The sequence below is a fragment of the Gambusia affinis genome, linkage group LG17 (assembly GCF_019740435.1).
Source record: "Gambusia affinis linkage group LG17, SWU_Gaff_1.0, whole genome shotgun sequence".
NCBI lineage: Eukaryota > Metazoa > Chordata > Actinopteri > Cyprinodontiformes > Poeciliidae > Gambusia > Gambusia affinis.
The window spans coordinates 1,907,461-1,933,783 of NC_057884.1; the positions used below are offsets into that span (position 1 = coordinate 1,907,461).

The following is a 26,323-nucleotide window of genomic DNA, read 5'->3' on the forward strand; positions in this document are numbered from 1 at the left end:
AAACATGTAAAACAAATATATATTTTTAAAAGTTTCATACTCCAGTTTTAATGACCTTCAAATGAAATTATAACTATCTCCATTGTGAGAACTCACCACAACAGTTTGGCTCTCAAAATATTTTTACTTTTATCTTCGATGTGACAACACACAGTTGGTGTTAATTCAGATTTTTCTGAAGCATATTAAGTAGTGAATGAAGTAGTAATCAGCAACTACTACTGAATTTTAGTTGTTCTGAAATAATACAGTCAGGATGATAATTCTTAGTTAATGAGGCTGATCAAATCACTAGGTTCTTTGGCTCAGACAATAGCAATAAAGTAAGTAACGACTTAAACATGTAAAGATTGACAGCTTATATTATGTTTTCAAAGTAAGAAAAAAGTTTGAGTTTTTGTTTTCTATTAGCTAAAAGCAGTATTATTGGAAGCTCTAGTTAGCCTAATTATGAAACTTCCTCCATTATGCATACTAATGTCTGTTTCTGCAAACTCAATTCTGTCCACATCAGATAAGGTCCCATTTAGTGGCAGCAACTTGCTGAGTGTTGAAAATGACTGCACAGATGAAATCATTTTTACTTAAGTTTATTTTAGTAAACATACAAACGTTGCATTTGATAGCAAATAAGATTCCTACATCCTCTGACTTGAGTATTTTTATAATGTCTGGACCGTCTTCCCCCAAACACTGAACATTCATGAACATCTTTTTACCAGATGCCTTTACTCAGGCTAGAAAAATACATTGAAAAGTGAACTTGTTGAACTCGCAGGCCCAATCCAAATTTAGAGTGTTTTCACACCTGATAGTCCCATAGACTCATTTCAGTTGGGGACAAAAATTGCAACATTTGTTCCATTTCCAGCTGCAGCGGTTCTCTTTCTCACTGCACTGTGTCAAATGATCCAGCAACCTGTTCCCCTCACCTGTCTGCTGCACCAAGAACCACTGAAGCAAAAACATGAAAACCTCAGAACAGACATGAGTGCAACTTCCTTCTTCATGAAACGTAAACAAAAATGAGAAACACAAAAGAGAAATCCTACAACCGCTAAAATCTGACGCCACTCCCTTTTTGTTTACATTTTGTGAAGAAGGTAGTTGCGCTCAATGTCTTCTTCAGTGGTTCTTGGTGCAGCGTCCACACAGGCAAGGAGATAAACAGGTTTTTCAAAAGATGAAAGTGAGCCGCACCAACTGTAACAAATGTTGTAATTTTGGTTCCCAATCTAACTGAATCTATAAGCAGAGAAAACACCTTTAGTCTAAACACACCTTTCAACAAGAGTTCTGAAGATTTTGCAACCATCAAATTTTATGTTGTCTTTTCTGTCTACTCAGCTAAATGTTGCTCAGAGAAAGATCCTACAGCATATCTCTGTGTCCAGATGTTTCTCGTACAATTGCACTGTAGACCAATTTGTATGCCTTCAAAACATCCAGAGCAGAAGGACGGAGTTTAGGGTCCACATCTTTGCATTCCTTATGGATCTGAAAAAGGTGAAAATGAACTAAATCTCCACCTGGAGTCCTTCCCATTATGAACTGTGTCAAATCTGGAATCTTCCAGATATCTGTCTTTTCATCATACGGTGGCATGAGATCGTCTGAAAATGGCTGTCCACTGTCTCTGAAAGGCCAAAGCTGCTCTGGGGCCACGAAGTCTCCAGTGAGCTCTCGGCTGCCGCATTTCACCAGGGCGCCCTTAGACGCGTCTACTTTGGGCAGAGCATCTAGGTCGTTCACCACCAGGTGGAAGTCATTCGTTAGCAGGAATTGTGAAAGGGTTTTCTCCAGGCTGTTGGAGTCACACATCACCCGCCGCCCAGCAGGGCTGTTGTGGAGGTAGTGGAGGATGGAGACGTAGTCTGTGGCCAGTCTCAGCCTGAGGTGCCAAGTGTTTAGATGCTGGTACTTCTGCTGTGCCAGAACGTCTTCTAGGTTTAGCAGCGAGCCGTGTGGATGGTGCTGGGTAACTATAATGTCGTCTTCAAGGCAAAATCCCACCAACTGCACAACCTGTGGGCCCTGAAGGTCCAGCAACATCGACAGTCCATGGAGAAAATCTTCTCGGTATTCCACAGAGGCCAGCTCAGACAGAGCCACCTTATGACCTCTCCATTCTGCCAGATAGACCTGAGGAAAGAAAACATAGAACATTAATGCATTAATGCATGAGATTAATAGGAAAAGTTTAACAATATTACGAAATGCAGATTAATGGGATGACACACCAAAACTGCATTGCTATAAAATGGAAAACTGGGGGAATGATTACAGTAGCAACCAATGAGAATGACAACAAAAAACAAAAAAATCCCTCATTTGCTAATTCATAACCTCATTTCATAATCTAATACCACCATGTTGTCTCTTTCTACTTCCATTCTGTAAAAAGGTATGAAAAGGCTATATAATAACACTTTGTATGTGTTTTTGTATTTACTAATAACTTAAGTTTGTTTTGTTCTCACATTCATATCTTTTAACCCATCTATTAATTTAAAGGTACACACACCTTCTTCACAGCTCCCAGCCCAATCAGCTTTATCTTGCGTACTTCTGCTTCAATCTGTGAACACTGGAGCCAGGGGCTACAGTTCTTCATGACCGGCAGTTTAAAGTGTTGAGGGAGACAGTCAGAGTGTGTTTTCACCAGCTGCTCCTCCGACTGATACACAGCATCCAGGTACAGGTATATGAAGGCACTGCTGAGCATCAAAGCAGCAAGGCATCCCATCACAACAGGAAACACAAGGGAGTTAATGCTGCTGCTGTGGTGACCCATGCTACTCTGCAGGTGAAGGAGAAAGCAAAATATTATAGCACATAAAAAGTGGGTAAAAAATATAAAATGTGCAGGTGATCCAATAATGATCATTCTCACTGTATATAACATCTGAATCATAATATCCTGGGTGAAGGAACCCAAAGATACACTTGTGTTTGCAGTGCAACTTACTAAAGGAAGTTAAACCAGATATTATTGAATGTGTATGTATTTAAGTCTTTGTGTACTAATTTTGATCCTGTCCAGATTTGAGAAAATCTAGAATAAACTTCAGAGAAAAGATTCAAAGTTTTGTTTTTGTTAAAATTGAGACGTTTCCAAATGCTTTTCTATTCAATAAACAGTCAATAATATAAATTTAAGAAATATAAAATAATTCAGTACAGGAAAAGGTTCAATACATCAATTCAAAGCCATAGAACCCACATTCACACATTTCTATCCACATTTTTTTTTTTCCCTGTTTGTCTAGATGATTATGGTTTACAGCAAATGAAAACATTTGGAAATGAATTTTTTATTATTATTATTGTTTTGAGGTTCTCGGAAATTTTGAATGTTACTTGAGTCTAAGTAGCCCTTGGACCACACTTTGGACACCGTAGGGCAGGGGTGGGCACTCCTGGTCCTCGAGGGCCGGTGTCCTGCAACTTTTAGATGTTTCTCTATTTCAACACACCTGAGCCAAATAATAACGCTCCAGTAAACGTGACCATGCCTGTCAGATCATGTCTGTTTGTAACAGTGTAACAATGAGCAAAAAGGATTAAAAACATGCCAGTTTCTCACTGTGACACCGTTCATTTTCACAGCCTGCTATTGTAAACAAAGCACAAATGTTTAATGTGCTAAAGACTGAGAATATTGTGTGTGTTATTTCTCCGCACTCCGTTTATCAGGCATTAGCCCAGCCACCAAATCTCTGTTAAATCCAGCTTTAATCATAGAATCTCACCAGTTGGTCTTGAACATCAGTTTTTACGTACATACCTTCTAATTTGACAGTTCGGCGTCTTCATTTTCCCCAGCTGCTTCTTCTTCCTCGAGCTTTATTAACGCAACTTGCAACTGCAGAGCTGCATTACTGCCATCTGGTGGCTAAATCTATCCACCTCTTTTTTTAATTGTCAAGTATTTTGTTCCTGGGTCAGCATTTTATCTGTTATTGTTCAGTCTCCTTTCACATGACATAAATAACTGACATTTTGTACTTCGGACTGTTCTCAACTCATTGGATATAAGCTGGAGTTGCTTATCTTGCAAAACAGTTTGAGGTTATATTTGAAGTGAATTACTACTAAAATGTAATTCCATACTTCAGTGTATCTTTTGGAATTATATGTACACAATGTAATGCATGAGCGGGGATGGCAAATAATAAACTAATTCCAATTATTTTGTTTTTATGTCTGAAAGATTAAACAGAAATCTGGAGCTTATGGAAGAGGTTTTTGGCAAAGCAACTATTTGTCATGTTCCTAATAAATTTGGGCTGCCTAAAGTGGTGGCAAGAAGAAAGTCAATGTTTAAAGCAAACCACAGGGGTTCATGTGAGGGAAACAGCAAACCTGGAAATAGAAGCCCTGTTCAGCTAAAATTGAACTTTTTTTTTTTCAAGCTGCATGCAAAACGTTGCAGCCCAAAGAAAAACACCTGCTCTCTCTGTGAAACATGATGGAAGCAGCATAATGCTGTGGAACGTTACAAAAGAAGTAAGGTTTCTGTAGGTTCACTGTACAGTAGGACAATGATCCTCAACATACAACCATAACTACAATGAATTGGTTTAGGTCAAATCATATTCTTTGGCATTATTATCTTTATAATTTATATTATTGTTGTTGTTATTATCAGATTCAAATTTTTATGCGTCTGTCCTGCTTCTCCCTAATATGTAACAACTGCTGTAACAACTGAATTTATCCACTCTGGGATTTAAAAAAGAACTATTCTATTCTATTCTATTCTATTCTATTCTATTCTATTCTATTCTATTCTATTCTATTCTATTCTATGTTAGAATGGGTCAGTAAAGGTAGACCATCCAATCTGACAGAGGATGGACGGAAGAAACAGTCACAAAATGTTGTTTGTAATCTAAAAAAACAAACAAACAAAAAACATAAAAATGCTAGTTACAGGTTTTGATGTCAGTTGCTAGTCACAGGTTTTTATGTCAGTGTTGTCACTTTAATGCACTGACATCCTTTGAATGACGCCAGTGCGTTAAAAGGAATTTAATGTGTTATAGTTAAAGAAAGCATCGGCTTATAACGCAGAACATAACTATATTGAAATAGCATAGGAAGAAAAACAAACTGGTATTAGTTTTCTTTCTATTACGGTAGGCTATTACTTGTCTCACGAGCAGAGCACTAAACATCAGTTTCCTATTGACTGATTGATCTTACAGCTAAAAGTCGGACGCGCTGACGTAGCGATCCAATAAGGTCATACGTAACTTCGGCGTCTACGTATGTGGTCTGTGCCTCCCATGGACTATTATGGTCAATCATGGGCTATTTGGTGCTTTTACTCTGAAAGGGGAAGTGCAGACGTGACTTCTTATCAATTAAAAAAAAAAAAAAAACGGGAAAACAATCGTCATCTGGAAAGACGTGCTGCGACCACCAGCAGGTATTGTACTCCGTTGATAAAAAAATACTAGCCTTATCTTTGCGAATTGTCTTCTCTTGTTTGGTCGCAGTTTAATAGAAGTCGGTTTCAATGCAGACAACCACCTTTAGCCTATGGAGCTCATAGATATTACTGTTAAAAACCCTATTAGCCACATTAGCTAACAATGTTAGAGCATCTCTACAGCGAAGGTGTATCGTTCCAGCACTTATTAGCTATAGTGAGCTCTATTTTAGCCATTTTGACCAGGTGTAACACGCCGGTAGTCGGAAAACATAATGGTGAAATGTTTTCGTCTGATTCAGGCTCGCCATTAATGTTTCAGCTATCTTTTAGTTCGAAATTATTTGAACCAAACATGTTTTAGCACACCAAATAAAAACGCCACCAAGTGAAAACGTCAAGTTCCTATATGCTTATCGTAAGAACTCCTATATTTAACACATTTGTTATCCCTGCTTGGCCTTAACCAGCTGTCGCATCAAACCAAAGTCCTGTTTACCACATCAATGGAAATTTAAAATGATTCCAAATTCGTTCTTGAGAGTCCACACGGTTGTAAATGTTCATATTAACACTGCATACAGGTTTAATGTGGTTGACGGTTTATTACGTGTGTGGGAAGAGTCTCGTTTCCATAGTTTCCTTTTTGCTCTCAGAGGGTTGTTATGTTAGCACAGCGCTGACCTTCAGCCTTCTTTTCCTCTGTTGGATCCACCATGCGCTGTCAACAGCGATGAGTCATCAGGAAAGCCGAGCATTTCAATGAGTTTTCACACTGAAAAGCATCCTCTAAATTTAAAGTTCAATGATACAAACAGCTGCTTCCACACTCCAACGCGGAGGAGAATATCACTGAGCTTTGCAGTAGCTGTAAGTAGGAATGTCCCCCACATTTTCAGTTGAAACAAACAATTTATTAATTTCATTTGTCCCGCAAGTGGAGAATTTAAGCTGTCATGACAGAACAAAAGAGGAACAGAAATAAAAGAACGATACAGAGTAGAAGCATACAAGACAAAATAGAAACATAAATATGAAAATGGCAATATAAATATATAAAAGATACATGTATAAAAATATACACACAAATTTACATTTACAAAACCGCAGTTGCATGGACACACACATGCATATATACTTACATATGCATACAGGCATATATACACATGCACCCACTGACATGTATGTGTCCATAATTACACTCGTAGAAATATTGCGCATCAACAGAAAACTACCAAGTCTATAGAAGAAGTGTGCTTGTCAGCCTGTTGTGTGTTGTATGACTGGTCAGCTGCAAGGGATGTTGTAGACCACAGGTGTCAAACTCCAGTCCTGGAGGGCCGCTAATCTGAAACGCCATCCAGATCAACCTGTTCAGTCTCTTTCTGTCCCCAGGAGTCTGCACCTTTGCAGTGGAGAATGCACCATCTCTTTGTTTTTCTCCTCTGTTTGTCTGGAGGTAGTTCTGCTTTCAGCGCTCCACAGTCATTAGTCAGTTCTTCATATTCCTCGTGGCCCCCATCTGTGATGAGGCAGCTGTTGTGGAGTCATCAGAAAACTTTTGTAGAAAGCAGTTTGTGGAGTTTCTAGAACCGTTGGCAGTGGTGCTCCAGTACTGTCTGAAACACAGCCTTGACCTCGGTTTGTGAGGCGACCTGGTGGTTCACTCCTTTCTCCTCCTGCTTGTCTCTCAGAATTGTGGGTCAGATGGTGTTGAAGTAAGTGGAGAAGCTGATAAAACATGATTCTCACAGTGCTGCCGACAGTGTCCAGGTGAGAGAGGGGACGATGATGCATCATCCACCATAATGCCAGAGAGAGCAATAAAAATCTTTCAAATGACATCAAGGTCATGTGTGCAGGTTGAAAACGTAGTTTGTTGCAGTAATTTTTGCAAAGCTGAATTTTTGTCCCTTAATTTTTATTAAAATCTGTGAAAAGTTTTGAACCCAGCATCAGCAGAAAAAGACTTGATGTTCAAAAAAATTTTCCAGGTATTGGGATGAAATGATTATTATCTGCCTTTTTAGTGGTTACAATAAATGATGGTTAAATAAAATGTTGTTTAGCCAGAGGCCATGTTTGTAACTGTAGCATTTCAAGGAACAGACATTCAGCGTTTCAGAAGAAACAATGTAGCGTGTTTTCACTGGTGTCACAGAACGTACTGTAGCTACAACCTGTCTTTAAGGACAAGCGGCAAGCGTAACTATGGTGACAAAATACTGGAGTATCAAAATAATTTACTAAATTCAATTGTGGGTAACAAAGAAAATGTTTGAAATGTGTTTATGAACGTAATTAGATACATCAGTTTGGTAAAGTACTTATTGTTGTCAGTAATTTAACCAATTTCTATCTTTTCGGTTAGAAATGTGTCAGTGGCCTGAGGACGAGGCTCAATTATCAGTGGTTCTATTGAACTGTTTGAAAATGATCTATTACAAGTTATTACACTACTTGAGAATCCAGGACGTGTCCATAACCTGTGCTGCTATTGCAGTAAATTTGACAGCCATTTATTTTGGAGCTTTACTTGGATTTATTCAGATATTACAGTACTTTAATGTAAAGGTCAAAGGGTGGTCCGTGGGCCATTTTTGGATCTGGAAAGGATTTTGTTCGGCCCCTGACCACAAATCAAGAATGGTCAAAAATTTGGCCAACAAAATAGGAGACGATTCACGACCCCAAAATTTGAGAATTATCAGGTTCTTTTTCTTTTAATAAGGCAGCAATCGGAAGCAAATGTGTTTTGGATTTCCAATAATATAAAAAAGGTTCCAAAAAAGTTTTGTTTATTGTTGAGCAGGTAAAACAAAATAATAACAATAAACTAATTTTTGCATTTTATTTAATACATTTTGTTACAATTTGCCAATTATTTCCCCCTGGGCAAAAAGTTTTGACATCACAGATCTGGCTTGTAAAATTACACAAAGAAATAGCTTTAGTATAAGATCAGGGTCTATCTATCTGCTTTTAAGTATAAGGAAAATAAAGGAATTCTGATTCAGGGACTCAGCATTGTGTATTTTAGCTATCTTTATGTTCTAATGGCTTGTTTTCCCATTTGCAGCCTGGTTGTGAACGGCAGAGTGAGACCTGTTGGTGTGATGGGACTCCTGGTGGTCAGTTTGGTGGTAGCCTTCCTCCATCACAGTCACAGTGTGGAACTACAGCCCTCCCTGTATGGGTCGAAGAGGTAAGGAACTCCTGAAATTCAACTCAGAACCTTTTATTCGCTAAAAGATTCTAGCTTAAATATCTATTGTTTGAATTCTGTTTCCCGCTGAATGTACTCCCAGTAATGACAAACGGAACAGATCTGTTTTAAATAAATAAAGGAGGAGGGTATATGTTAGTAATGGACTGAGTGTATGTTGTTGTCATTCCTAAGGGTTTGGGAAGATGTCTTAAATCCCAGTGACTGTGTGTCCAGAGTCAAGCCGCCGCAGCTCTTTAACTCTCAGAATTTCACAGTGGATCTTCGAATGCCTGGGGTTTTACCAACTGAAGTGAGTCTTTCTATTTTTTACCATCCTAAATCTACTTCTAATTTAAGAAAATTATATGTTTTTGGTTCACCTTCACATAAATGTCATGCAGAACATTTGTGTTTGGTTGAAATAAAGTCATGAGCCTCATCCTCTTGTTGTTTCAGTCGGACACTTACCTGTGCATGGCCTTTCCTGTGCCAACTAGTCGGGATTCATATATTGGTGAGCAAGTTTCCACTTTTCCTTAATGAAATAGCTGTTTGTAAATAAACAGATCTTTAGTAACGCCATGTTTTTGTTCACCAAGAGAAAACAATATGCTCTCTTTGAATTAAAGGATCAGTGTGCAACATTTCTAAAAATAGGATTTTTACATATTTGTTCAAATTGACAGTAAAATATGAGATGGATAATCTTTGCCTCCTCAATATGGTCTTACAGCAATCTGCAGAAATACACCGCTTCCTGTCAGAAACAACCAATGAGAGCCAGGGGGAGGGTCTTAGCGCTGTCAATCATCCACCAATGGCAGTTTTCCTGTAACGTTAGATTGTTTGCCGACCATTGGAACAGCTGGGGCTCATGAGTGCTGTGCAGGAGAGGGTGCAAGCATGATTGACAGCATTACGATTCTCCTCCTGGCTCTGATTGGTCGTCTCTGACTGGAAACTGATTGCAGTAGGGCAACAGGGAAGAGGCAGGGGATCTCAATTTTTATTTATTTATTTATCTGTCTCATCTTATGCTGTCAGGAATAGTGACCGGGGTAATAATTGCAAAAAAAAAAAGAAAATGTTATAAAAGTTACTTGCGTTAATGTTAAATTTATATGGAAATGTTGAAAAATTGGTAAAACTCTGTTGATTTTGTTGAACATGTTTCCATTAAGCACAGTGTGTTTCCTCTCTCAGTGGACTTCCTACCTCATGCCAGTATGGACACTGTTCACCACATGCTGCTTTTTGGCTGCCAGACTCCTGTCTCCACCAGCAGCCACTGGTAAGACCCGCATGTCAAAATGGCATGAAAAGACTTATTTTTACAAGCTGGAGCTCAGTTTTGAATGCTGTGTTTCACCAAACGTTTGATCCATAATCTACATAATTATTTTTCTCAATATTTTTAAGCCGTCTGATCAGTTAAAACGTGCCATCATGATATGAGATGGTGCATGGTGGTGCATGTACAGTAGCTGGTTGGGAGCAGGAGAGATGCCAAGAAAATATTTGTAAAGCTCCCATCATTCTGGCATTTAGCAAATAGAAATAATTTTGCTGATCCTAAATGACCTAAAACAGGAAAAGTTTAGTTGGATTTCATTTAAGACTATAAAAAAAGATTGTGTGTCTTTTCATGGCATTGGTTTTATCCCTTCTCTGTTCAGGGACTGTGGCAGTGTACAGGGAACTTGTGAAGACGAGTCTTCCATTATGTATGCCTGGGCTCGAAATGCTCCTCCAACAAAGTTACCTAAAGGTAAGTCACACACTCAAGGTAAATGGTTTACATCGTTTCAAGTTATGTGTTTTTTTTTAACAGGTATTAAAACTATTTTATTAGGAGAAACATTAACAAAAACCGTTTTAGGAAAGGTTCAGATGAATATAAACAGCTGCTGATAACAATATTCAGAATTCATTCTTTATTTTAGTAGATAGCTGGTTAGCTACTTTTACACCTGCATTCAGACAGAAAAGAGAGACGCTTTTGTGTTTTCTGGCCCCTTCTCTGTTTTTCACTGATTTGTATTCCTCTTCTTCTTCCATCAGATGTTGGCTTTAAAGTTGGAAGAAATTCAGGAATGTCCTACTTTGTGCTGCAGATACATTATGGAGATGTCAGTGCCTTCAGAGGTGAGTGCCATCGTGTTTCTTAACCTTTCTATCAAACTCCCCAAACTTCTGAAAAGATCCAAGTTGTTGCAGTTTATTAGTTACTGCAAAGAGCAAAATGGGGGAAAAAAAGTTGTAAGCGGTTTCAGAACATCTTTCTTTCTGTGATCTTTACGTTTTGCGATCAAGTGAAATGAATCGGGCTGTTGGAGTCATCCATTCAGGGATGACACCCGATCCACCTTCAGGTCAATTCAGAATACTTTGTTGGGCTTTCTTCCTGTATTTCTTCACAAATCGACAAAGGACTAAATGTTTCTACATTTTACTTGCTAAATACTTTTGAGTCTCTTTCTCTTGATAAAAAAACCTCCCACACATGTTGAAAAAACTGGTTGATAATCTGTTGAGAAACAAACTGAACAACCTTGAACACATCTACAGACAGATGTGATTGAAAATATTTCAGCCAAGCAAAAGCATCCACATTTCACTGCTCTGCAGCAGTAGATGGTGTCGCTAACCAACCCTTTATGTAAGGTGACCAAAAAGTCAAAGATAGCAAAAGCTATTTAGAAAAATTGCTAACGGAGATTTGTTAAATAACTAAAATGCAATTTCAGGGACGGTTATCTGAATCTCTTTTCAGTAACTGATAAGTTGTAGGTTTTGGAAATTGTTAGCTTTGTTGAATCTCCAGTGATTGTTATCAGCTTTAAATTGGATCCATATCTTTATAATGTGCTCCAGAGCCCATATAAGCTCACTGAAGACTGATTGAGTTGTTGGATTGTTGCTTGTCTATCAGACATTCAGCATTTACAGTCACTTCCACATTGTGCCATTCTGAGCCAGAAAAATGCATATGGATTTTAGCAACAGTTCTTTAGCAGTTGAATGTTTGAATGATGCCCGCAGCAGTAGGACTTGGAGACTGGATGATGTTAGTAACATTATTAATAATCTTCTTTTTTTTTTTCTCCTCTTTTCCAGATCATCACAGAGATTGCTCTGGACTAACTTTAAGAATGACTTTAAAACCGTAAGTCCACTCACTGACACTGCAGCACATCCAGTCCAGATTACTGGATTACTCTTCAATACATTCAGATAAATATAAATATATAAAGTAGGATTTTTGTTTTCTTAAAGAAAAAGCTGAAAAAATACTGCAGCATTTTGGTTCAGCTGGGGGAGGTGTGCCACATGCAGATAGTACTGTCGGTCATTTTTGAAGGAATAAGAAAGCAGAGATAAAATGAAAACATTCCTTAAGTTGCCATATTAAAGAGGTTGTACCTGCCTGCGGTAATAAATATAAAACGTCTTCCACTAAAGCTGTGTGTGAAATCAAGGAAGGTCTGGCCTGTTGCCTGGCACTGCCTGTACGTTCCCTTCAATAACTGAGTTAAAATGGAGAAAGTAAGAGCTTCCTTTGTTCTTTGTTTCTCCATTAAAGGCAGCCCTTCATTGCGGGCATCTACCTGCTAATGTCTGTGGATACGGTCATCCTTCCAGGAAAAAAAGGTACATTTGTTGTTTCTGAAGCTTTAGCTCGGTAAACCTCAAAGTCTCTGACTGGCTGTTGACTCATAAACTTTATCAAGTGGAACACTGTAACATTAGATGATGGCTTACCTGCTTTTAGATTCTCAGACCATATTATTAATCTGTGTAGCTCCAGTATAGCAGTGGTCATTTGTTGTGATTTCTTGTCATAAGAATTTTGATTTACTGTAGTAGTGATAAATTCCAAGTAATGCTGGTTAAAACTCTCCAAGACTGACTGTATTGTCAGTATCACTATTTTCTCGACTGATGAAATGTAGCTGCAGAGAGCAGTTTAGTGATAAAATCCCTCTTCTTTGTGACTGGTGCACTGGAGAAACATAATAGAACTAGCCAGAAGAAATTAGCAAGCATCTGGTGGAAGTGAGCATCAACTGAGCTCATTATAGGAGCTGCTTCTTAATGCTGGTAAAAACAATGTTAAAGGGTTAATGGAGGATCCATGATGTGATGATTTCTTAAAAGCAAAGAGAATTTAAAGAGACAGAGGTCCAATTTCAAGACATTAAATTACAAAGTCAAATTTCTTTAGTTATGTTTGATGTATATGGCATTTTTTTATAACAATTGAAGGTAACAGATGTTTTATAAGACTTTGGTTAATAAGTGTTTCCATTTCCTCTTTAGCACATTGACTGTATGCCTGGTAAATACTGCCTGCTCATCTGAAAGGGTTCTAAATAACTGGAAAGTTTCAGGCTTTTAATTTAGGACTTGGGACTTTAGGACGGAATATTTTCATGAAGTCAAGTTTCCTTCTACTCAAATTCTTTAGAACCTGCTAATTACTAATCAACCTAACGAGTATTACCTTGGAAAATCGGAGGGAAGCTGAAGCTCTTTTTCTTTCACACTTTTTTCCACCAAATCGGTTCCAGTTCTCAACTGGCTCCTAAACCATTGTTTCTTGTGTTACCACGGAGACAAACTCCAGCCGCAACCCAGAAAACCGGCTTCAGCTCCAGTACAGGAAAGAGGAGACATTATGCTTCAACAATTTGAAAATGTCAGCTTAACATCAGATTAACAGAATGTTGCTAATTTTTCTGCAGTTTATTCTGAATTCACCTGTCATCTTTTGTCAGCTGATAAAAGATGATCAGTATTGTGAAGCTTTCACAAGCAGTGATTGTTATTTAAAACACAACTAATAACCTCCTGAGCTATTGGCAGGGATGCTGGGATTGGTCTTTGTGTTTGAGTGAGTAAATTGCCTCCACTTGCTACAATCTATAACGAGAACACAATCTGGTTCCGTTTCTCCACAGTAAACAGTAAAAGGTTTTACTGAATTCAGACGACTAATAGACGTGGGCAAATGTCAGCATGAAGCTGACTATAAGATGTGACACATTTGTGCAGACAAACAGAAAAAGGAAGCAGCAGAGAGCAGGTTGATCATGCAGATGAAGTGTGTTGCTGTGTGAGTGTGAGTGTGTGATGATGAGATAAGATGTTCCACATGAGGAACTATGACGATGAGTTTTTTTATAAACTTTAGTTTGAGCAAGTCATTTTTAAAAAGGGAACTAGTGCACTATTCTAAGTAGCTACTGGTTATACTTCAGTAACAGTCAGATTTTATTGTTATTGCAGTCAGATTATTATCAGTTAGTTATTGCAGTCAGATTTTGGCCCCAAGTAAAATTTGTTTAAGATCATCCAGAATGGGATCTGTAACAATAACAAACAAAAATTGAGAGAGTGTGTTCCAACACCTCCTGTAGGAGACGAAGCAAAAATGCATTGACAGAAAATACAGTTCATTGTTGTTGTTTTTTCTTACAGTTACAAATGCAGATGTTGCTTGTGACTATGATTCCTACCCGATCTACCCGTTTGCCTTCAGGACCCACACACACAGCCTCGGTGAGGAGTCGTGTCATTTCCTGCCTCTGTGTCTCCTGGAGTTACATCCTTGGTCCTTCATGATCATTTCTTTCACAGGCAAAGTGGTCAGCGGTTACAGGATTCGTGATGGGAAATGGAGTCTGATTGGGAGACAGTCCCCTCAGTTACCACAGGTAGTTAACCACTGTGACATCAGTTCTATACAACTGTTGTTCTTCTGAGAGAGATATCTAATTTTTCTCTCAAAAGTCACTGCTGTCTGTTTGGAATATAGTTGACTGCAATTTTTCACATTTTCTTTCCATATAAAAATCCCCACTTTGAAGGGTGCATTCATAAAAAGATGTCAAGGTGTTTTTATCAGACTCATATTTCGTATGTAATATGTGTTTCCATCTCCCATTAAGCACATCAACTACGCTTAATGGGAGATCAAAATCTGTGTTTTTAAAAATTCAGTATTGTTTATTTAAAATAAACAGAACTGTTTCTAGCCGTAATGAATATGAATAATGAAAAGCAGTTCTAGTTCTCATTTATGAATGGCTTTTCTGATTCATCTTCTGTACGTTTCCACACTGTTCTTTGCTCATTAATGAATGTTTCCTTTCCAGGCTTTCTATCCAGCTAACAGGGATGTGACTGTGCAGTACGGTGACACCATGGCTGCCAGATGTGTTTTTAGTGGGGAGGGCCGGATCTCCAAAACGTACATCGGGTGAGTTTCACAGATCACTGCCGATTATTGCTGAGTGAGCGTTTGGAGGTAATCCAAGCACACATTTGAATTCTTTATACGATTCTCCTTTTGTAATTTAGTGATTGTGCATAACAAATAACCTTGTGAAGTATTGTCAAAGTTTCCATGCCAACCATCAGGTTCACAGCACCTGATGGTTGATGCAGACTGAAGTGTCTTTGAGGTAGCAGCACCAATCAGTGCTGCTTGTGGCTTTAATTATTGTAATCCTTTTTTTTTTTTTTTTTCTGCAGTGGTACTTCAAGTGATGAAATGTGCAACTTCTATATGATGTACTACATGGACAGGAAACACGCCGTTCCCTTCATGAGCTGCATGGAGACGGGCTCTAAAGAACTCTTTCGACATATTCCAGCAGAGGCAAATGTTCCCATCGCCGTGAGTCCAGGTCACATGCACGCCATGATGCCAATGGGAAACGCTACAGGTACATGAATCTACCTTATCTATGTCCGTCTCAAATCTGGCATAAACTTTGAATTTGGCCAAAGAAATCCCAAACTTGTAAAAAGGGGCATTCTACATGTTTTTTAATAATCCAGTAAAATAAAATAAAATTCCGATTTAGAAATGATGCGTTTTGCCAGCATTTAGTTAAAACAGTGATTTAAATCTGAAATGGTGACAGTGGCGCCATTGAAGCATTTTTATAGGCATGGCCAGACCAGGCCAGTAAAACTTGATGTATTTAATTTTATAAAATTATTTAGAATTTTATAACTTGTTTATTTATTGTGCTTTACATTTACGTTGTGATTAAAGATGAATCTTTATGACTGTCTGTGACCTGAAGATGATTCAGGTCGCAGACAAGATGATTCATCTCCATCAGTTGCCTGTTTTTTGGGTTGTTTTTTTTTTTTTTAAACTGTTGCCTGAGTGAGCAACATTGCCAATTAATATCCTGTATAAATATCTTCTGTGCTCATCGGACTCTCTGCCAGCCAAAGCAATTAAAGCTCCTTAGCTTCTTTCACCGTCCTGCTCAGGCTTCAGGGAGGGCTGTGTGTTTTGGTCTTGTGCTTTGTGTTACTTCAGCCAGATAAGTGAGTCATCTTAATCTCCGTGCCTTTTGATAGTAGTACTGATAGCACTGCAGTGTCATGTCCATACCATGCTGCTGCTTCATCAGTCTCCACGCGTAATAACGGCTTTTAGTTTGTGGTGAAGTAAACAGTTCTGCAGAAACTACTCACAGAAAGGCTCAGAGCCAAACACACACATAACAAGTTTTTACAGCATCGGTGCAGTTAGCTTGTCAACGTATCCACATATTTTCTTTATCAATTCTCCTTTATAGCACTGCAAGTTTAGATTATTTTAGTAATCGATTATCCTGGCGATTAATCAATTAATCAGGATTTTTTTTTTTTTTTTAGCAAATTTCAGAGTTTTTTTCATTTAACCACTCAAGCCTGTTTTTATACATTATTAGGAATACATTAAAAATGCAATTAGGCACATAATTCAAAAATGAACACTTTGACTGCCTAAAGTAAAAAACAGCATTCCTTCAGTGACAGCTTGATCATTTGTAGAAAATAATGGATCTGCAGATAAAATAAAGTAAAAAAATTCAGTCTTTCCTGCTCGACTTTAACATCAGTACAGTGATCTGATCTGTTTAACATTTCTTTGATTAACTAATTATTCATTGAATTGCAAAAGGGGCGTAATGGGACATCTAGATAGAACATATTTACAGACAGGTTTAATTTATTTTAAGTACAGACTGTTTATGTCGTTCATACAGTTATGACTTAATTACTGCTCTGAACATTATTATTTTAGTAAATTACCTTCTTTTGTAAGTCTTTATACTACAGTTAACAGTTAATCGATGACTAAATCAGTTGACCGTTTTTTTAATTGATTCCTTCTACTCCCTTATTGTTCTGTAAAAAATCCTCATTTATTTAGTGTCAGTAAGTAAATGATTTCTTCAGAGTATGTGTCCTTGTTATGTGTCAAAATGAGGGACAGCAAAGTGACTTGATGAGAGGAGAGATGTGGAACTTAAACTTTCACTAATCTCCAGGCTAATTGCAGACTATCATTATGCTTTATTTTGTGTGAAAGCGATTTAATGAAAGTGAGTCCATCAGGCGTGGTTGTGAAGCCAGCATGAACTAAAAGCCAGATAATAGGGTTTCCAGTTAATCGTTATCCATTAAAATTATGTAATATATGTGGGGCTTTTTTTTTCTTAGTAATTGAGCAGCACTCCCTCTTGAGCTGATCAATACTTTAGAAAACTAAACACAGTTTTCCACCTTGTTTGGACAGGAAGATCTGCTTCTCTAGACTGAATGTAGAGTGAAGCGCTTAGAGATCCTCTAAGGCCTGTTAGCAAGTACAGGCCATTTACCATTTCTGTTCACTGATGATGCAGCAGTCTCCATGGTAACAGAAGTGAAGTAACTTACAAGGCAGCAGGTGACAATTTCTTAATCTCTACATGACTCAGAATAGTGAAGTCCAGTTTATGTGTCGCACATTTCAGTAACAAGAAATGCAAAACTTTCACCGTCTAGCGATTAGATTCAGTAATGATTTTTAATTCAAGAAAACATTTTTTTCTATTCAAACGTTCTAGAGAGTCTGTTTAAATTATGGAACAAAAGGAAAAGACATTGTAAACAGAACATCCATTAAATAACATAAATTGACTTTATAACTGTCTTTAAGTCTCAGTCCAATATATATATATATATATATATATATATATATATATATATATATATATATATATATATATATATATATATATATATATATATATATATATATAAATAAATTACTCCAAAAAAGTACAAAGGTTTTAATAAAGGTGGCTTGTTACAAATCTCAAAGATGTTAACAAGTTGCATCTGATTATTTTCTTTTCTGTATTTCTCTATCAAGATGGCAAACAGCCGATGAATGCTAACAAAGCAGAGCCGCTTCTGGATCAGGGTGAGTTCAAAGTGAATCAAATGTGAACTATGTCCATAACATTACATGACCAGCTTATTGCTAATAAAACAGATGATGAAATGGAAGTAGCTGTATGTAACTGTATATAATATAACATTGAACCGTAGTCTTAATTTCAACAAAATAAATAGCAAAGTGAAATTGTGGGCTAACTGCTACTGATATCATCATTGTTGTATTTAACAATATTCCTTTAGCATTGTTTTTGATCTTTTTTTTTTTTTTTGCTGATACAAGATTCAAATCGATAATACACCAGACTGCACTAAATAATGACTTCAGATACCCATCTGATGTGACTCACTAAACAGTGAAATAAAAGACTGACTGTACTGCAGTGACTGTGTGCCAAGCCAACTGGAAAGGTTGACTGGATTCTAGTAAAAAGCGGTTATTGTTTCCCAATTGGCTTTGTGAAAATAAACATTTATGAGCAAGACCCGTGGAGAATTCTCCTGCTCATATGGAACGGTGTGTGTGTGTATTCATGGTGTGGTTGCAGATTCTCATTTGGAGCAGGTGTCAGCGTGGCCGCAGAGTTCTCTTCAGCTGGGCCAGGTGTCAGGACTCGCCCTGGACTCTGACTCCAACCTGGTCATTTTTCACAGAGGCGACCACCACTGGGGGGCAGAGTGGGTTGTTTTCACTTTTCACATGGTTATGTTATTAACAAGTTAACAAATGTTATCTAAGCACTTTAATGTCTGTTGTTTTCACCAAAACCGCTACTACTAATAAATTGTTTGGAGCAGCACTGAAATACAACGACAACTTTACTCTGGCGTAGATTTGATCTTTTGTAGCAAAGTTTTCATCTGCAGCTAAGAAATCCTTCTAACATCAACATGTGAGACGCCCAGCCCGTCCTGCTCAACTTAAAGGGGCAATATTATGTTGAATAGACTTTTTAGGTCTTTAAATCAAGTTATAGTGTTAATTCCTCATCAAAGACATACCTATAGTGTTGCCTTAATTATTTTATGCACGTTTGAGAAATCCTTTAATCTCCATGGCAACCATTTAGCTGTCAAAAACACCTGGATGGACCTAGCTCCGCCATCAAGGCACAGCTCCTCCTCGGAGCTGCAGTTTCCAAGGTTACGCACAGTAAATGTTCTCTCTTGTGTGTTTGCTTAGTTCTTTCAACAGCCAGGCTCGGTACCAGCAGCGGGCCCTGGGGCCCATTCAGCAGTCTACTATTCTGGTTGTGGACCCGGCCAACGGCAGAATCCTGAAGGCTTCGGGCCGGAACATGTGAGTGCGAGAGAAAATGTTTCCTGGTTCTAAATGTAAGGGTTGTATTGCTGGGATATGATTTGAAGCCCTGCAGAGTTGGCTCTGTTTTTTAACTTCAGATCATTTTCTGGTCTGGCAGGTTTTATTTGCCTCATGGAATAACGACAGACCAGGAGAATAACTACTGGGTGACTGATGTGGCTCTGCATCAGGTGAGCTGGAGCGCAAGCTCTAACCACACTGGAGCTACGTAGCCTTTACACAAACCCACAGTTTGTAGTAGCATCAAGCTGACCTATTATCAAGTAGTAATAAAACCTGACAGGTTTTTTCCGTGGGTGTGTGTGTGTGTGTGTGTGTGTTGCTTTTGTTTCTCACATTGAAATGATATTTAGCTATCTTTTATTTTTTTAAAGATAAACGTTTTGAAGAATTCAGCACAAATGAAGTGTTCAGACCTCTTCAACATTTTTCACATTTTGTCAAAAACAAACTTCAGTATTTGGCTGTTATGTGTTGGACCGATACCCAGTAGGGGCATAATCTTGAATTAGAAGAAATAAGTATGCAATAGTAATGAGCAATTATTGTACCAATTTACTGTTTTTGTGTGAAAATATTTTTGCCATCAGAAAAATAAATTTGACATGATTATGTATGCAAACCCTGAAAACGTAACGTAGTTCTGTTTAGTGATAAAAATGCACCACCTAATGTCTCTGGAGTGGTCAGTTGTTCTTCATTAAAAATGTGTTAAGAGCAGTATTTCAGTTTTTGGGCTGTGATTGTAGTGATGTGCAGTCAAAGCTGCAAAAAAAAAAAAAAAGAAAAAAACACCATAAAATGTGACCAACTTTTTGCCCATCTCAGCATGAGGCCAGGCAACTTATTGTGACAGCGATCAAAATTCTTATCATGATAAGAGATTTATCACGGTAACGGATAAACAATAGGATAAATTCCCACCCTGACAGTAGCAGTGAAGTCTCCTTCATCTGTTTTGTGTGTTGCTGTTCCTCAGGTGTTAAAAGTGAGCCGTGACGGCAGGGACAGAACCCTGCTGGTCCTGGGAGAGGCTTTCACTCCGGGTAGCGACACCGAGCACTTCTGCCAGCCGACGGACGTGGCCGTCGACCCTGAAACCAGGAACGTCTTTGTGTCTGACGGCTACTGCAACGCCAGGATCCTGAAGTTTGCTGCCGATGGCACATACTTAACTCAGTGGGGAGCAGGTAGCCAGCTCAAATTACACATAGATACTTTGAGTGTTAAAGCCATAAAACGTACAGGTTTCAGTTTTATTCCAAAGAATTGTAATGAAACCATTTGTTGGTGGTTCAGGAAATTTATTGAACTTCAAGGTATTCCTCAGTTTACACTTTAGTGTCAAATATCAGCGTGCACATTTAATCAAAGTAGCCAAACTTATTCTTCAAGATTCCAGTTTCTGTGCAGTCAGAGCAACAATGACAATATAATTCACTGTGACTACACATTACTAACACTGATGGATCAAGAATTCATCTTCTCATCTGTACGTTCTGGGTAAAGGTTCGTCAGACAGAAGGAGGCGCACACCGTTCCGGATCCCCCACAGCTTGGTTCTCCTTCCTGAAAGGAAGGAAGTGTGTGTGGCTGACAGGGAAAACGGCCGAATCCAGTGTTTCATCGCTGAGACCGGGGAGTTTGTCAAAGAGATAAAGAACGAAGACTTTGGAGGAGAAGTGTTTGCCATCACCTACAGCCCTGCTGGAAGTGAGTACACTGGCACTGTTGGTCCAAAGTCAGGCTTTGTTCATATTCTTCTTCATTTCAGATATCAGATGATTCAGTTTCAACATCTTCATTTATCTCTGTTGAGGTTTTTTAAATTGTGAATATGTGTCATTTTAGTTGTTCTTAATGAATCTCCTTCCTGTCTTCTCGGCCCTGAAGACGGCCTGATCTTTGCAGTGAACGGAGACTCGCCCTACCACTCAGCTCCTCTCAGAGGGTTTGTTCTGGATTATTCAACCAAACAAATTCTGGATTCCTTCAGTCCCACCCACAAGGTAAACACGCTGACATACACTGACGGACCTTTCCCTAAAAACAGATGCTTGCTAGAGAAGAAACAAAAGTGTTAGCCTGAACGTCATTATTAGATATTTGTGACTTTTTCAAATCCATTTCTGGATTCCTCTATGAGTTGCATTTCTTATTGACTCTAGAAACTTGCTTAGAAACTCTCATAAAGGTTTGCCAAAAAACATTCTTAGACTAGGATGGGCAATTGTAATTTAATACCAGATCGTTTAATCAGTTTGATGCAGTCAAGTTGGGTTTTTAAAATAATAATTTCGCAGATGTGATGATGTAATTGATACTGATGTCTTGTTGGATTTTCCTGTTGTGGAGAACTTAAAAGAGAGGAGACAAGGTTATTATGTAAAACCAACGTTTTTGGTATTTTTATCACGATGTGATGGAAATCATCTCTCATCAGAGCTGAAGAACTAAAGACTGTTTGATGTCTCTTAAAGCTTCTGCTCCATTCAAACTAAGAATTATTGAATAACCAGCAATCTTGTACAGTTGTGATCAATTTATCTTGAATCTCAGAACATAAACACTTAAAAATATTTGATCTTTTAAAAGCTCAGGAACAAAAGCTTTGAGTGTTTTTCTTTCTGTTCGTATTTGAGGAAATGCTGATGTGGAAGCTGGTGCTTTCTTTAAAGAGAATGTATCATACAAAATTCACATTTCGCATGTTTTGTACTTTCATTTGGGTCTCAGCTGCTTCTAAAAACAGCCAACGTGTTTAAAAACCACCCAGCCAGTTTTTGGCAACAAGTTGATGTTTTTCTGTGTCTGAAAAATGAGCCGTTTCAAAAACCTTCTGAATCTAACGTCACATATCAGCAGTCACTGCCCCTCACCCAGGAGCTTATGACGCCCAGCCTGTTACCTAGCAACCCCTATCAGGCTCCATCACGTTTGGTCAGTTGGTTTTACCACTGTATGCGCCGTACAATGGCTGCTGGAAAAGACAAGTGTTGTTGACTTGCCATCCAAAAACCGCTTGCTGCATGTTTGTTGGTTGTGCAGGAGGCTCCACTTCTGCTTTTCAAAGATGCATTGTTGCATACTTGCACATATGTCATTTTAAGGTGTGAGTGTAAATGTTGAGGTGGGGGGGCGGGGCCAGAAGCAGCTTATTTGGATTTTAAAGTGACAGAGGCCCTAAAACAACTCATTCTGAGTCAGAGCAGAGCAGACTGGAATCTCATTATGTAAGAATGATTTTGTGCAAATAATGTTAGGAACATGTTTTGTATCACCCACAGATCTATCCCGACCTGTTCAGAAAGCATAATAGGGTCACCTTTAATTCAGTTCCTCCTCTGAGGTTTGGGAGTTCAGACGCTGTAACATTCATCGTTAGTGGCTGGGCTTAACTATTGTTAGAAAATAAGTTCATCTCTCAGTTTTTTAGCACTAAATAAAAGTCAAGACAATCTATCATTTTTCTTCACCTTCACAATCATGTATTACCGTATGGTTATCTATCACATAAAATCCCACTAAAATTCATCGAAGTTTGTGAACATAAAGTGACGAATGTGAAAAAGGTTCAACATGGTTACGTTTGTGTTTTCCTTTCTACAGGAGTTTAAAATGCCTCATGACATTGTCGTAACTAAGGATGGAAGTGTTTTTGTCGGCGACGCAGGAAGCAATTCAGTCTTTAAGTTTACTGCAGAAAGTAGGTTCATGCACATTATGACACCATGCTAAATGTTCTAATAAATGTGTTATATCTTGTTCACATGGGGTCAAATTCAGCTTATCCAACGTATTTTATTGTGTCTTTTCTGAGTAATTCAGTCACAGATTTGTTGGTTACAAGCCGCATACGTTAGTTTTTATTGGAAACTTTCCTGTCTCCACTTTTCAGAGTTACACCGTTCTGTGAAGAAAGCTGGAATCGAGGTCCAGGAACTTGAAGGTAAGCAGACTTAAGTTCCATTTGTAATGCCTGACTGCTCTATCAGATCCCAGCTTCATCCCTCCTGCTCTCTGTTTAGAAGTGGAGGCGTTCGTCCAAGCCAAGCTGAAGCCAGATCCCAACATTTCAAAGACCGCGCCTGTCAAGGAGAAGCAAACCGTGGCAGAGAAGAGCCATCCGCTGGTAGAAGTGGAACCCAGGAAAAGCACACCAAAGTCAAAGAAAGAGAACAGCGTCCTCCCTGCTGTTGTTGTCTCGCTGCTCCTCGTCCTTCTGCTGGTCATCGTCTTCCTGGGCGTCTTCATGTGCTGGATGAAAAACAGTACGTATGATGGGAAAACAGGACGACTAATCTCACTTCATGCACTGACTCTCTCCAAGACCTAACAAAATACCTGCACATTTGTGTTTGTGAGTAAGTGTTTTCTATGACTGAAAACACTTACTTCACTTTCTCCTCAATGGTTTATTGGTTGATGTGACCCTTTACAAAGCAGCCAACCAGACTGTCAGAATGGGGCAGAGTACCCAAAAATCATACTCCAGTAAGAATAGCTCTACTTCAACATATTTTTACACAAGTAAACATAAAAGAAGAAATGACTCAAATAAGAGTAAAGCAATATTTTGTAGAAAGTCTACTCCAGTCCTGAGTGACTGATCAAATGATCAATCATTTAATATTTAACAGTTACATCAACAAATGGACCAAAATATAAAGTTAAGTGGAAATTTTTCTATTTTAATAATCAAAATGACAATAATTCATTTAAGTGACGGAAAATGAAAAAATCAGGCCAAGTTTTTTTTTCTCCAAATCAATTTTTCAATGTAAAACTTTTAACAGACACTGCAGGTCTGTGTTTGTCTGGTGAATTTTTGCTTAAAACATGTTTGTTCTTCATTCAGTGGGTAAAAAGGTTTTACAAGAGTAGAAATATTTCGTAATAAAATTAGTAAAGTAAAAGAAAAAGTACAAGACAGTAAAAATATTTTATCAAAAGATCTGAATTGAGAATGAAAACCTGCAGTGTGGATGTGGTCATCGGATGTGATTATTGTGGTTACAGTTTTACTGTCCACTTTGTATGGAAGTGTTGTGGAGTTTGCTATATTAACATTCTTGAGTATTTTTGATCATTAAAAAAATTTATTAATGTCCATTAATTTATGGGCACTAATAAAACATCAATACAGCTTGAAAATTGTCCAAGTTTGATGGACATCAAACCTCTATTCCTGCACATCCAGACAGACGAGGTGTTGTGAAGGGAAGGTTCTATGCTAACCATAACTGAGTTAGTTCTGCTGTGTGGCCTTCACTCATTTTCTGTTTACTGACTGTTTTCAGAGAGAAATGAGATCAAAATGGAGCCTCGCTCTATGGGAGGAGTCCTGGGTAAAATTCGAGGTAAGATACAAAAAAAAAAAAAAAAAGTCATTTCTGGACTGTGGCTGTGTTACATGTCCTATAGATTGATCCTGAACTCCAGCAGGAGGTAACTCCCCTGTTCCTCCCCGTCAGGTAAAGCAGCGGGAACTCTGAATCTGGGGAAATTCTTTGCGTCTCACAAAGGTTACAGTCGCCAGGGCTTCGACCAGCTGAGCACTGAGGGCAGCGACCAGGAGAGGAACGTGGAGGACAGCAGCGACTCGGACACAGAGGAGTACTCTGCTCCTCCTCCTCGCCCTCCTCCTCCTCAGTCCTCCTCCTAGTCTGCCCTCCCACCCCCACCCCACCACCCCTCCAAACACAGCTTAGATTTCTCACATGTGCTAATTCACTGTTTTTGTAACTGTTGTCAGCTGCCAAAATTGCTATTTAATGTATATATTTAAATGTGTTCTTGTATATAAAATTCATTTTAGTGTCATCTTGACAAAATCTTGGAGACAAAATGATTATATTTATATTTTTCTTTATATAAAAGAATTGCCTTTATGGTAAAACTATCAGCATAGTCCCCCCAAAAAAACCGTCCACTAATATCAGGTTTAGCCTTAAAAAGTCCAAGAAATTCTGCAAATGCATTATTATGTAGAAAAAATGTTCATGTGGTTTTTATTATTTATCTTTTTTTATTGTATTATTTTTGTTTTATTTCTTAGCTCTCACTTTTTAATCGTTTTCATAAAATCCTGCAGCCCTGTGACTGTAGTGCCTGCAGTACCGCTAGGTGGGGCTGTTGTCAGCCATGTTTGTCTCCTGCAGCTCCTGTCAGATTATTAAACAATGCTGACGCTCAATCTGAATGTTGGCTCAGATTAAACCTGCAGTGTTTCAGTGTCAGTTTAGGGATGAGATGAATCAGAATTTCAGAGGAGAATCCTGACATTTGTTGCTGCAGTCGGGATTCTAGATGTCATTTGACGTTCTTTATGACAGTTCGGCATCATCATTGTATTTGGTCGACTATCATTTCACTTGTAATTCTGTGCCTTCTGCTGGTTTGTTTTTGTCAGGGCAAAAAGCCCAGATCTTGTAGTTTGGCATGGCTAACTATTTAACATGTGGGGAGCAGGCTTCATGCTGCTGCAGCTTTCTGCTTGTTGTCACAGGCTAATCTGAACCCACTGTGCATTTTTTTTGTTGTTGTTGTTTTTTTTCCCTCTCTCTCTGTCCAGCTAATGGAAACTAAACTATTTCCTCTGTTCACTTCCAGAGTTCACTAAAAGCAGCACATCCATCCAGAACTGTATTCAGGACAGCATGGAAAGAGAATTTATTTTCCGTTTAACCGCGGTTCAGATATTTTATTGCAGCAGAATTTAAGTGAATAATTTAGTAAATCGCATCTTTAAAAAAAATTTAAAAAAAATTAATGATCTGTTAAGTCACTTTCTGTAACGTCAGGTTTTACGTTAGTGGATCAGTTTTTCGGTTGTCATTTTTTAAAATCGTATTCTATGTTTTCTGCCGCTGCTCATAGTTTGCTATGAGGCTTGAGAGGCTTTCCTAACCGCATGCCATAGATATTTAGCTACGCTGTCACATGTGGCCTACCTTGTATTAGCTGTGACAGCAGTTTAAGTACAAGAGTACTATTTTCAGTAACTATTGTATTTGTGTAATAAAGTGTCTGCAAAGCATCACTTTGTTGTGGATTACTTTGTCTAATTGACCTTTGACATATTCATTACACTTCCTGAAATAACCTCTAATATTTAAGC

The 26,323-nt window shown here is 38.3% G+C and overlaps 2 protein-coding genes across 2 annotated transcripts; one reads left to right on the forward strand and one right to left on the reverse strand.

Annotated features, from left to right (window-relative positions):
- Positions 1 to 574: 574 nt before the first annotated feature.
- pomk (protein O-mannose kinase) lies at positions 575 to 3,870 on the reverse strand. Its single transcript, XM_044144864.1, has 3 exons — positions 3,788 to 3,870; positions 2,525 to 2,800; positions 575 to 2,142 (listed from the first exon to the last, which is right to left on the reverse strand). The coding sequence occupies exons 2-3, from the start codon at positions 2,792 to 2,794 to the stop codon at positions 1,372 to 1,374; spliced, it is 1,041 nt and encodes a 346-aa protein (XP_044000799.1). The 5' UTR covers positions 2,795 to 2,800; positions 3,788 to 3,870; the 3' UTR covers positions 575 to 1,371.
- Positions 3,871 to 5,273: 1,403 nt separating this feature from the next.
- Positions 5,274 to 26,245, forward strand: pam (peptidylglycine alpha-amidating monooxygenase). The gene is made up of 25 exons (XM_044096587.1): positions 5,274 to 5,434; positions 8,517 to 8,642; positions 8,838 to 8,955; positions 9,102 to 9,159; positions 9,849 to 9,936; positions 10,322 to 10,413; positions 10,707 to 10,790; positions 11,763 to 11,811; positions 12,229 to 12,296; positions 14,127 to 14,207; positions 14,286 to 14,362; positions 14,804 to 14,907; positions 15,183 to 15,376; positions 17,854 to 17,904; positions 18,428 to 18,557; positions 19,063 to 19,179; positions 19,301 to 19,373; positions 20,183 to 20,393; positions 20,713 to 20,916; positions 21,097 to 21,212; positions 22,813 to 22,909; positions 23,102 to 23,152; positions 23,232 to 23,474; positions 24,504 to 24,563; positions 24,678 to 26,245. The coding sequence occupies exons 1-25, from the start codon at positions 5,274 to 5,276 to the stop codon at positions 24,866 to 24,868; spliced, it is 2,844 nt and encodes a 947-aa protein (XP_043952522.1). The 3' UTR covers positions 24,869 to 26,245.
- Positions 26,246 to 26,323: the final 78 nt, after the last annotated feature.

What these genes read in the sequence shown, in the direction of transcription:
- pomk (XM_044144864.1), bottom strand. Translation starts at nt 2,794, where the DNA reads ATGGGTCACCACAGCAGCAGCATTAACTCCCTTGTGTTTCCTGTTGTG. An exon ending in GGCTGGGAGCTGTGAAGAAG is followed by an intron (nt 2,143 to 2,524) that starts GTGTGTGTACCT and finishes TTCTTTCCTCAG; the next exon opens with GTCTATCTGGCAGAATGGAG.
- pam (XM_044096587.1), top strand. Translation starts at nt 5,274, where the DNA reads ATGTGGTCTGTGCCTCCCATGGACTATTATGGTCAATCATGGGCTATT. An exon ending in TAGTCGGGATTCATATATTG is followed by an intron (nt 9,160 to 9,848) that starts GTGAGCAAGTTT and finishes TTCCTCTCTCAG; the next exon opens with TGGACTTCCTACCTCATGCC. An exon ending in AAGGCTTCGGGCCGGAACAT is followed by an intron (nt 19,180 to 19,300) that starts GTGAGTGCGAGA and finishes CTGGTCTGGCAG; the next exon opens with GTTTTATTTGCCTCATGGAA.